The sequence below is a fragment of the Gymnogyps californianus genome, chromosome 20 (genome assembly GCF_018139145.2).
Source record: "Gymnogyps californianus isolate 813 chromosome 20, ASM1813914v2, whole genome shotgun sequence".
Classification (NCBI taxonomy): domain Eukaryota; kingdom Metazoa; phylum Chordata; class Aves; order Accipitriformes; family Cathartidae; genus Gymnogyps; species Gymnogyps californianus.
Window position 1 is genome coordinate 7,658,654 of NC_059490.1, and position 12,813 is coordinate 7,671,466.

Consider the following 12,813-nt stretch of genomic DNA (forward strand, 5'->3'; position numbering starts at 1 on the left):
GTCCCATTAGCCAAGAGTTAGACAGGTGACAAGGACTGGCTCGATCAGGGACTCCAGAGCAAGAACCTGGACCCACGTCAGGGCTTTGGGGATCTCACCCATAAACTGCAAGAATGGTCACAGCTACAGCAGGGTAGAGACCCTCCTGGGCTTCTCCCAGAGCAGGGCTTGGGTGCAAGAAAAAAAATTCCAGAAGCCAAGCTGGTTTTCACCTGTTTGCTCAGCTTCAGGTATTTGCAGTACTAATTTGCTGTGGTTTTTAGTAACGGATAGAAGTCTTTATAAAAATTAGGTCTGCGTTCACTATACCCAAGTATTTTCCTCAAGTAGGAAAAAAACCCATTCCTCTTTGCATCAGTACAAAATAGTTTGCCAGAAAATACCGTTTCAAGCATCTTCCAAGGATAATTGCAGAGCACACATGAACTCTCTTTCTGCATATCTAATAGCTCTTTCCATCTTTTGGAGAAAAGCTTTAAGTGGATTCTGCTAATTCACAAAGCAGAAAACTCCTCATTCCGTGATGGTGCTGGCAGAAGCAGTCTTGTGGCAAGTGCAGACTTGTCATGTTGTTTGACTGCTCTGTAGAGCAGGTTTAAGTTCAAACAATGTTTTCACACACTTCCTCTCCCTTGTCTGCGAGACTTGAGTCCATGCAATCACAGTCCTCCGTGGTGTTAGATCTTAAAGAGCACGAACTGGTCAGCACCCAGACAGATTATTTGTTTTAGGTATGATGATCTTGCTGTACCTACCTACAAGTTTAAGTTCCTGTTTGAAACTCATTTATCTGCGTCTTTGGAGGACATTTTAGACTGGTTGCTCTTCATAGTCTCTGCTCAACAAGCACTAGTCACTCCTGCTGTCCTACTGCCAGTCTTTTCTGCATGTTCCCCTTCACCTCAATATATAACCCATATCTCGTCAGTGAGAAGAGATAAATGGCAGAAACCTAACACAAGAAGCTATCTAGAAATTGCTAGCCACAGGACTAGCAACGCTATTGAGCTGGATCTAAGTGGAACATTTGTCTCTTTTGAGACAGCAATCCCTAGACTGTGCAGAGACATGGGGACTCAGGAGGATGGAAATGAAGGCTGTACTCAATGATCTTCAAGACTGATCACTGCAAAAATCTTCTGACACCAAACATGTCTATGTGCTTATGCGTAGGTCTTAAGCTAATTCCCTTGCAAGCATTAACATCTCTATGCACTAACATCCTATTTAATAAATATTGAAAGGTTATTTTATTAACCCAAACATGCTTTTAGCCACAGTAGTACTCTTGCATTCAATGTCCAGTTAACAGAACCAGTTAATGGGATGAGTTTGGGCACGCTTGATGCCAACCATGCTACCCTGAGGTAGTGTTTGAACAAATTTTACATGAGTGCAGGAGAGAAAAGGACTCCTTGTCAGAAGAATTTTACAAATAGCAAGAATCCCACCCCAAACGCTGACTGTAGCTACAGCCAGGTCACCTGAATTATGCCTCAGGAGAACTTCACCAGCCTGGCCTTGCCCAGGCAGGCAGCTAGGAATGTCAGGCTGCTGCAGAGTGCTACTTCGGTGACATTGCAGCTGATAACGTACCTTTGCTTTTAAAGCCAAACTCAGTCCATTGCCTTTTTACTACCTGGATTTTTAATAGCTACTGCTTGCTATGTTCCCTTGAAAACTGGGGATTAGATACATTTAAAAGCTGTTTATAGACATCTGCTGCTCCTCCACAGCAGGACTCCAGGTTGACTACTTACCTCATTTGACCGTATTATTTTTATCCTACTGTAATCAAACACATTTAACACCCACCCCCTTGTTTTCCCCAAGAAGGATCTTGGTTTCAGTTAGCTTTCTGACCCCAGCAACAGGAGTCACGGAGTTCAGATCACCACATCAACAGCAGGTTGTCATTTCCTACCCCAGGAAGTTATTTATAATATATTAAAAAATGCTCGTTTCAAACCTAACCTGCAATTGTTGCTAAGTGCCCACAACAATTAAATACCTCCCATCCCCTCCAATACAGTATGTATAGTGAGATCAAGTCATGAGTTGATCTTGTGACTGCTGGAAGGCTAAGAGTGAAATTAAAAATCAGAGTTTAGCTGAGTTCAGTTTGAGCCTTTGGGAATTCTACTTTCCAGCTTTCCTCTCAGTCATGAAAGTTGTAAAATGAAGAAACAGCAATTCTTAAATCATCATTTAAGGGTAGAAAACTGAAGGAAACAGACCAGTCACCTTCCCCAGGCCACACAGTTGCAGGACTACACTGAAATCATGGGAATGTGCAACCAGGACAGCTTTTTCTTTTGCAGATTCATCCAAGTTGGACCCAAACCCAAAGCCCAAATCTTGTTCAGGCCTTTTAAATACTAGAAATTACAGCTTCTCTTGTTACCTACTCACACAAACAACAGTAAGCAAAGAACTGTAACAGCCAAAGAGCTCATAAAAGGGAGAACTACTTCAACTTCATTTCCCTTTTACTCCCTCCGGAGGGAATCTTACGCCTTTCATAAAATTTGACTGGAACAGTTTAAGCCAAGAAAGTGCTCCTGCTGCTGGAGAAGTTACCTGGTATATACAGTTTTTGCTTTTATTAAGTTTAGCTGAAATAATTCTTTTGATGGCTTAGAGGATGGGAGACAAAGTTTACAAGGCTTCAAGAAGTCTACCCTTAAGACTACAACTACATTATAAAATCACCATTAATACTTGTCACTATTCAATCAGCTGAGTTTCAATGTTTGTTTGGTTCTTAGGGATAAGCATTTATCAAAAAAGGTTCTTCCTGAAGCACTGAAATCAGCATTTACAAAAGGTGAATATCTCCATGCAAAAAAATCCCAATTAAAAAAAAAAAAAAAATCCCTGCAAATTCTCAGTGTTCTCCTAACTTTGGAGTAGGTATTTGACTACCTGCATCAGTAGCAAATATCTATGCATCCATTGAATATGCTATTTTAAGCAGCAGGTGCCCTTATGGCATAGGATCACCCTGAACTTCAGCTTCTAGAAGTACAACTTTTCACAAATCCCAAAGATGTACACAAGGGCCTAACCAGGAGAAGAAACAGAGCTAGAGGATGACTATCACTGCTGAAGTCTCTCCTATGATATTCCTGCTAACTAGAGTAATGCAATTCAGCTCTTGATGGCAACAGAGACTTTTTAACCAGAGAACAAGAGTTTATTAGTATAGTTATTCCTCTCAGAATATTCTGATGATGGACCAAATCCTGAGAAACAACATACAACATTGGAGGGAGCTAAGGAACAACACAACCAGGATTTGTTCCTAAGATATAAGCAAAGTCTCCACATGCACAGAGAAGCAGAGTATCACCATCTTATTCAGAACATGTCCGCAGGCAAGACACCCCTTCCCGGATGCAGAGAACAGTTTTGGAGAATATACTTGCTGACATCTTTGTGAACTGTTCCCCATATATATTTTTTAGTGTGTAATCTGACTTCTCCCGTTTCCTGCTGCAGCAACCCCTTTACTGGGAGCATCATTTAGGCCATAGTTAAATGTTTTTCAGTAAGGTACACAAGACAGTTGTGCAACGTTAACAATAGGCAGAAAATGATGCATGTTTGCAGAATGTGCCAGAACAACAACAACAAAACCCCCCGTGGAACATTTCACACAGAAAGGTATCCTCGAGGACTCTTGGAAGTCTCAAGTGACAATCTTACCTTCTGGGCTGGGACCGGCATTCTTCTTCCCCACTGTCTGCCTCCTGCATACATAGGAAAGAAGAAAAAAGTTAATATGCTTTAATATATGCAGAATCCAACGACTTGCATTTCACTGGTTTGATTGTAGAAGGCAAAGGAAACTCTCACTGCTTCTGCATGTAGCTGTCACTATGGACGAACTCACTTTCTGCTCAGTTGTCACTTCATGTTCTCTCAAAACCGTTTTAAAAACTCAACACTACAAGAATTTTTGCCACTGCAGGATTTAGCATGCTTTTGCATGGACTTCCAATGACCCCTGCCAAACAAGGCAGGCCAAGAACCAAACACATAGTTTACTTCTGGCCAAAAAACTCTAGGTTTTTTTTATTACCTTTATGTAGATCATATTAACTCATAGGCCAGTGTCAGCAATCGAGTGTAAGAATCCACAAAACCAGCAAGTAATAAACCTGCCAAATAGGACTGGGTGAGCGCAGATAGACTAGAAAGTAGAAATTTGACATACTACGCTGCTTTAGATGCAAAATTAATATGCACAATCTCTAACGCGCTGTGGAATTTTACTAGGCCTACCTACTAAAGCCCAAAGCAATACCTCAGTAGAGAGATCTCAGCAATTAATTCCGCTTCACAGTACATTTACATATGCATTGCCAGGCACTGGCTGGAGATGGGGTATAGGATCTGTTTTATCAGTGAAAACTTACTATGTTCGTGTAGGTCTGCAGGAGCAAACACATTTTAAAACATACCAAGCGTTCGGTCAGGGCAGGGGCATCCCAAGAAAACCAGAGTTCAGCACAAGGTGACAAAGGAAGCAAATAGATAATTTTGTGCCTAGCTTGCTTTGGGCTTCCCTCCTGCAAAAGATCTCTCCAGTGAGTGCTCACTATTTGCTAGAAGCGTACGCTCCAACAGGAGTTGCACAGAATTGACCCACAGTAAAGAGCAAGACCTCAGTATAGAACCATGTATTTTGGTCATTTTTTCAAGACACAAACCAGCAAGTAGTTGGTTGCAAGAGACCTGTGCCACTATGACAACGGAGGTGCTAATGTTTTACTAGTGAAGTCATGCGGTGGGCACTTATTTCTCTGAAGTGTTCATTTTTTTTTTCTAACTGGTTACAGAGCTCTTCTATCTAACTTTTACCAAGCTCCAGCACAGTTATTCCATTTCTCTCCTTTTTCTATCACTCATCCCATCATCATTTAAGATGAACACATCCTCTCACGAGCAAAGATGCTGGCACATGTTATACCATGGCAATAGTGAACTGTCATGTTCACTGCATTACTCCTGAACTCATGGGTCACTTTATAATACTCCTGAAGGCAAACACAAAATGATACACTTCTACTGTGCTTCTGAAACAGGAAAGCAGGGATAAAGAAAGTCCAGAGTTGCTTTTCTGCAAACACCTGCAGAAGAGCTGAAACCTGAAGCCAAAATGTCAGCAGAGAGTGGTGGTGTTTCACACAAGGATGAAGTGCGATTTATACCAACACAGTCACGGTGCTCTCCTCCCCAGCACTGCCCTCTGCCCAAACACCTCTACAATAGGCTCCAATAACGTTCTCCCATGAACAACCCCAGGGGAGACTGTACAGCTCTTCTGAGAAGGGAAACTGTCCTTTTCTTCCTCTTCAGCTTGCTTCAGAAGAGCAATTTGGAAGATACTCTATCATGCATACATTGCTTTCTGTTTTACATAGCACGGCACACAGATAGAAACTAAGGAAAGGTGTGTAAGAGATTTCATGGGCTAGGGGAAGGCTGGGGAATGAGATAAATGTCAATTCCAAATGGAGTCAGTGGAAAAAAGGAAATGAGGAACTGCACGTCCCCAGGCCTCTGGTTCAGCCCCACCAAAGAGGACATGTACCTACCTGCCGCCCAGGGCAGGAGAGGAAGGGAAGCAACGGGAGAGGGAGAGCTCCTGGAATAGACACATTTACAAAACCTACAGAAACGAACACATATAAGCATCAAGGTCAGAAAAGGGAAGGAGTGGAAAAGTTAAGTTTCCGTAAGATAACCATATAAACAGATGTTTTTTCCTGAGAATCTTTTGAACTACATTCTTTGTGCGTATTGGATGCAAAGGTCATATTCAGTTCACTTTTTAATACAGAGTTAAATGCAGATACTCCTGCTGGATATTCTGTTTCTCTCTTATTTAAATGATCTGAATCTGTGAGATACAAGAATAACTAGAAAATGCACGCTTGCTACTGGTCTTCTATTTCTAAGAACAGAACTAGAACACCATGAAGCAGTTCACTTGGAGCCACCTGCAACCACAAATTCAAGCTAAAACCTGCAGGCCATCTACAACAAGCAAGAGCTGGCAGGAATACCTTCTACTCATCATACCTTAGAATTAGCTCAGCAGCTTGGTAAGGAAGCTAGCATTCCCGACCCCTTCAAAATGAAAACACCAATGAACTCCACAGTCAACAGAAAACAAGCTGCAGCATCATTCAGAAGGGTGCAAACACGCAGATGAAGAGCAGCCATCACATGAGCAGCCACAGAGCTCTTTCAGACCAGGGAGCCAAGCCCTTGTTGCTGAGATGAAGTCTCAGCTGCGTTCCCTGGCTGGCAGGACACTCTGGGATACTCTCTGGGATACAGACTCAAGACTGGCCTTGCTAAAGAAGAATCCAATGGCATAGAGTCACTTTCCATTATTCAAGCTTTTGCAATAACCACACTGGCTCAGGACCTATCTAAGCCAGACAGTTTGTTGTCCACAGCTCCAGACACTGGACAGCTGTCCTGGCGATCCGTGCTCCTCACACAGCCAAAGTCTCCACACATTTCCACTGTGTTGCTTAACACCTCAGGGGCAGTAGCTATTCAATGGACCATGCCGCTCATTCTGCTTTTTGGCTTGACAGGTGGTAACAGCAGCATTTTAAGTTTGCAAAAGTAAGACATCAAGTACTTCCAAGCAGTTCGCCACTGCTCAACTATCTTGCATGCATGAAAGCAGTAAGCACCTACATTTCTAGAGCAAGCAAAGAAAATCTACTTCAGTCCTAAATACTTCTCATACCTCCTCGCCCTGCTCCTCTTTCCCTAAATTTGTAATCCTAATTACTAGCACTTCCTAGGAGAGTGTATATTCAGTTCGCACCCCAGTACTGGAAAGTGCAGGCAATTCCCAGTGGGTTGGAGTAGAAAATAATGTGGTGAAAAGGATAGCTCCAATCCCTGAGATCACACAGTGCTCCTCTTAGCCAGGCAGCTGCTATCACCACAGAAGCCACACAGGCCACTACCTCAGTGCCACACACCAGTTATGGCAAACAGGTATAGCATGCAGAGTTAAACTCACCTCGGGCTGTCCCAGTGCAGACAACTGTCTATTGCCCCTGCGTTTGAGAGCATAGGTCCCTCTGTGTTATCCTGAGCAGACTCTGCACTAGCTTCTAGAGATCTGCCTGCAGAAACAGAGGATGTGGCATGGCCTTTACACTACTACTTGCTAAGAGCAGTGGACAACTCGCAACACATCTCAATGGGTTCTCCTTAATGGACCCACATATTAGAAATACTTGTAGCAGAAGTTAAAAAAAACCCACAAATAAAACATGCACACAAGATCTGCAGGATGAGGATTCAGATTTTTGAAGGGTCACTCAGTCAAGTATCATCAGCCCTATTAAACTGAGAGAGACACTAGCACTACAGTTACCACCACTGGCTTTGCCCAATCCCCAACCCCAGCCCATTACTTTGGGTTGCATGACCTGATGTAATGGCCTCACAGCATTAGGATGGTGGTGTTAGATGGGGATGACAAACTCGAGCATAAGATACTAGAACCACAACATCTTTCACTCAGGATGCTGCATCACTGTCGTGGTTTAACCCCAGCCAGCAACTGAGCACTGCGCAGCCGCTCGCTCGCTCACTCCTCCCTGCTCCCAGCGGGATGGGGAGGAGAATCAGGAAAAAAAAGTAAAACTCATGGGTTGAGATAAGAACAGTTTAATAACTAAAATAAAAAATAACAATAACAATACAAATATAATAACAATAATAGTCATGAAAAGGAATATAACAAAAACAGAAATTAGACCCAAGAAAAGACAAGTGATGCACAATGCAATTGCTCACCACCCGCTGACCAATGCCCAAGCAGCGATCCGCCCCTCCTGGCCAACTCCCCCCCCCATTTATATACTGGGCATGATGCTCTATGGTATGGAATACCCCTTGGGCTAGTTCGGGTCAGCTGCCCTGGCCGTGCTCCCTCCCAGCTTCTTGCACACCTGCTTGCTGGCAGAGCATGGGAAACTGAAAAATCCTTGACTTAGGATAAGCGCTACTTAGCAACAACTAAAACATCAGTGTGTTATCAACAGTATTCTCACACTAAATCCAAAACACACTGTACCAGCTACTAGGAAGAAAATTAACTCTATCCCAGCTGAAACCAGGACAATCACCTTAAGGACTTGGTGTGCTAAATGTCCTGAACAAGATCAGCAAGACAAGAAACTGGAAGCCAGTATCAGCTGTGCAGTTAGATTCCTTTGAACAAATTTATTATTTATCTCAAGTCCTGTTGAAAACACCATTAGCTGTTGTGGGTGGGTTTGTTATTGCTGGAACTTCTCAGATCCTGCCAGAGCACAAGCTCCGATGAGTTCCCTGTGGGTTGACAAAAAAGTTGACTTGGGAGGGCAAGAGGAAGAGGGCAGAGGGGAGAGGAAGGGGTTTCATTACATGCAGTATAGCTAAAGACATGATGGGGTTTTTGAGTAAGCCAAAACAGCTCAAAAGCATATATTTAGCTAGAGAACAAGTTCCTGAAGCCCACAGTAAGGTAAAACAACAGAAAGAGCACTTGAAATCTCTACTGCACTGTTCAGGAACCCAAGCTATGCACACATTTTTAGTATTATAATGAATGGCCATTTCCACATGCCAAAAAAATCCTCGTCACAGCAACTGGCAAGCCTGGTATGCCATAGCCAAAAGTCCCACAAATGACAGGAGAAGATGCTGAAATATGCAGCTCATTATCTTAGCTCCACTCAAAATTCAGCCCTCAAGAGCTCAGTGTGGAGGAGGCTAGACATGGCCCAATCAATTACCATCTGTCTCTGCTGAAGCTCTTACAAGATCTCGTTTAATATTAGACATAAATGTAGCAGATTTGTGTGAGAAGCACATCTATTCAGAATATAGCTGACTGTCTACAAAAACAGAACTGTAGACAAGTGCGATTTGAGCAAGAGATCCATTGCCAGTACCTGGGATGCTATCTGGAACAAAACCAACCTTCACTAACCTCCTCCTCTTCTCATCAGCAACTCTGACCAGCCTGCAGCCTACTCCTTCCCTGTATCTCACGTTTCGTCGTGATATTTACAGAGTGGTCAGATTCAGGTATCTGAATCCTCTTCATCCCATCAACTATTTCCTTTGCAAATGCATCCATACCTTCTCATGGACAGAGGGCATTCAGTATGAAAGAAGATACAGCCAATGCTCCCAATATTTCACATATCCCACCACTACTATTTCTCCTCTTCCACAAGTCCATGCTACCATCCAGTGTATACCATACCCGTCCTACAGTTCTTTGCGCTGTGTTCTGGTCACTGTGTAATTCTGCAGCTGCAAAGCATCACAAAAACCTTAGTAACTGTCAGCCAAAACTAAGCTGCAATGACAAGTCACCCCACTAGAGGGGAGGGCAGGACAGAGAAGACATGCCCAATGCATGGTCAAGTGCAAGCTTCAGTGAAGGAAATTATTCCAATACTGACACGACGACTAAAACAAGCACCTTCAAATTTTCTTGCCATTTTCAGTATATTTCCAAAGAGGAGGAAGTACTGCTGCCAGTGCAACAACTCCTCAGCCAAAAAGCAGATCAAAACATTCCTTTCTGAGGACATCTTTGAGAAAGCAGTTTACACTTTGAGAAGAAACATGCTTGGATAGCATCCTTGGACACTGAAACCAGCCATTTGGAGTTGTGACCTGTGACAGTGACCCACTTCAGCTTTTAAAGCTGCCTTCACACAGGCAGTAGCAAGAACTTTGGATCTTGCCCCAGCCCCAGGTTCCCCGTGCCCTGCAGCACCCGTGCTGTAACCACAGCAATAGGTGCAAGAGACAGCAGCTTCCACAAATGCTACTTGGAGATTCCTCATGCTGGATTGCTCCAGCCTCAAACCAGCCTCCTCCACCAGCCTGACACAAGGAGGAAACTGAGCAGCACTGATGAGGTCCAGAGGGAGTCATGCCCTGCTTTCCTTGACCAGAAACTGAGGCCTTGGGGGAAATGGAAGGAATGAGTTGCATAGCTCTAAACTAGGCCACGATATGAAATGCAGTTTAAAGTGAAAGATGAAAAATTCCATCTCTGTTCCTTTCAGGCCATGTAGGACAGAATGCAAAACATTAATCCTGTTTGTGCTTTGATCCACTGCCAACTATCTGTCATCAAAAGGGCAAGGGAGAGGAGAGACATTTTTTGAGTCCTATTCTGTTCTATACAATGGGAGTCACTCCATGTCACACAAACAATTCTGCTCTTATAAATCTCCTTTTTGCAGACTGATGTAATGATAAACAAGATTCAATCTGCATTTTTACATACAGGGACTGGAGCTGTCTGCCTGTATTTAACATCAGGAACATCACGGCAAGTTCTTTTACTGTAAGAGATATGATTATTAGCGTAAGTCACGCGTCTAACATTCACTACATTTCTATTAACCAAGGAACATTTCACACAGACTACACCCTAAAAATACATCTTCCAAACCTTAAAAGAGATTCCAATTTAATAACTGCTTGCTACATATGATTTTATGCCAACATACCTGACTGTATAGACAATGCGTGGGAAGCATTTTTATCAGGAGTGTGAGTGGTCACAGGCATCAGTATCAAGACAGCAGTGACAATTTAGACAGTTTTCACCCCACAAGTCAACATTTTGCTCATAGCTGTGATGTGCACACTTCAGACATTACAGAACTTCTCTCCCCCTTCTCCATTTTCTAAATCTTGGCTAGGTGTTGCTTTTTGGGTGGGCAACTTCATTATTTTCATTGTTTGGTACGCTTTCCCCTTTTACAGGAATCCTCTGCACAGCAACAAACACCAGCAGCAAGTGATCCCAAATTCCTCATAGGAAGGCAGAACCAAGAGGTGGATGTGAAACCACTCTCATTTCCTGAAGCTGTTAATTTTCAAAGTCAATATTGGTTTTTTTTAAAAAGATCCCTATTAATGGGCAGAGAGGCCTTGTGCAAGAGTAAGAACGCAGAAGCTATTTTGTGAGAAGCTACGCGAGACAAAGAACTTTAAGCCTTTTCACCTCTCCTAGTGAAGCGCAACTGGCAGTTTCTTATTTATACAACAGAAGACTAGTTAATATAGATCCCCCCCAAACCCGCAGCAAGATTCAGATGTAGCCATGCCATCAGAGAGGCTTTTCACTTTTCATCATCATGTGAGCAACTCTGGACCCAGTCTCAAAGGAGGTACTACAAAGAAAAGGCTTGTAATTAAATGAGCAATCTTCTAGTTCTCTGCCTACCCTTTCCTTGGCTAGATCCCATCCAGTTGTTCAAACACACACCAAGTGCCTCTGAGCCGAACATGACCTTTGCTGGGAAGAAGGCAGCTGCTTTAGTCACATCAGAGGCTGTGCATCCAGGCACCGATCCAGTTGTTAAACCATGCAAATACTCCCCTTTATAGCATCCACCAGTCTCCCAGCGTATCTTTGTTTGGGCTACAGCTGTACAGTGCATTGCAAGCTTCTCCATACAGGAGCTCTCCTTGTGTGTCAGCAAGTATTAAGCAAGTCAGCACAAAAACCACCCTCCCCCAACTATTACCCAACGGATGGATAACCCAGTCCGGTCGAGTATTGCAGAGAGGGTGCCATTGCTGCACCCACAGCCTTTCCTCTAATGCAATACTAGCCACCTAGAGATAAGAGCATCCACTGGACGTTCAGATTCCTTAGGGCTCAACTCAACTCTTGACACAGACACATGGTGACATTACAGATGCCCTGGGGTATCCGACATCTGCACGGGACTGGCATTAGATGCCCAAAGAAGCAACTGAATAGAGGCCCTTGAAGTCCAGGGGACCAGGATCTGTGCAAGGACATCACAGAGAAATGAAGTTCAACACCTTCCAAGATGAAATATTTGACAGATGCCTGTTCAACAGCAGGCCCTGCACAAGGCTGGTCCTATCAATAATCTCAAATCATCTGCTGGAATAAAGTAAGACAAATGTTTTGAGTCAGATTGCCAAATATCTATTACACATTTCTGTAGCAGAGAGACTTTCATACAGTAGTCTGAGTTGTATCAATCTCAAATAAACTGTGTTAGCAAAAAGCCCACACATACTGCATTTGCAGTAAGGCTGAAGTGCCAGCAACAACACTCTGGCTGGTAAAAAGAAACAAGGGCTAACTCGAAAACCTGGGTTGATCAAAGGTTCCCTTTTTTCTTTCAAGAAGCCCAAGGCTACAGCTAGAGCTTTCGGGGCCGGAGGGGGGATGCCAAACTGTAACAGGCACCATTTCCAGCCTGACTGTGTCTAGTAGCAGTTTGGTACTAAAAAGGGTGATCTGACCACCAAAAAAATGGGCAGCCAGATTTTGCAAGTTCCACAGCTGCAATATGGAGAACAAAGACAACCAGAAGTCTGCAGCAGTTTGTGTGAACCGATTTATTTGGTATATTATGGAAACAATCAACACAGTAGCGATGTGCAAGTACTCACGTATAGAGGATAGGTCTCACAGCTGAATTGAAAACCAGTTCACTTCAGAATCCTCAGTCTCTGGAGATGGTTAACCTTAACCATTATTAAAAATTATGTAACTAATTAATAAAGTCACCTAGTATGCTCTAGAGAGCTAGCTCATTGCTACTTTTTGAAATACTTACATTTGCCATCAAACACTTTTTAAAAATAGAAGCTGCTACCAGGAAGCCTTTAAGTTTAATATAAAAGTTCTTCAAAAAGCTAAGCTGAACAAACTAGGCCACAAACGGGAAAGGGCAGAACTGCACTGTGTTTTGCATAGTGCTT

At 43.2% G+C, this 12,813-nt stretch overlaps 1 protein-coding gene across 1 annotated transcript in view; it reads right to left on the reverse strand.

Annotated features, from left to right (window-relative positions):
* The window catches only part of SSH2 (slingshot protein phosphatase 2), a 100,477-nt gene that overhangs the window by 61,180 nt on the left and 26,484 nt on the right, over positions 1–12,813 (reverse strand). Inside the window, 1 exon segment of the mRNA XM_050908707.1 lies at positions 3,709–3,752. Within this exon segment, the coding sequence (XP_050764664.1) occupies positions 3,709–3,752 (44 nt within the window).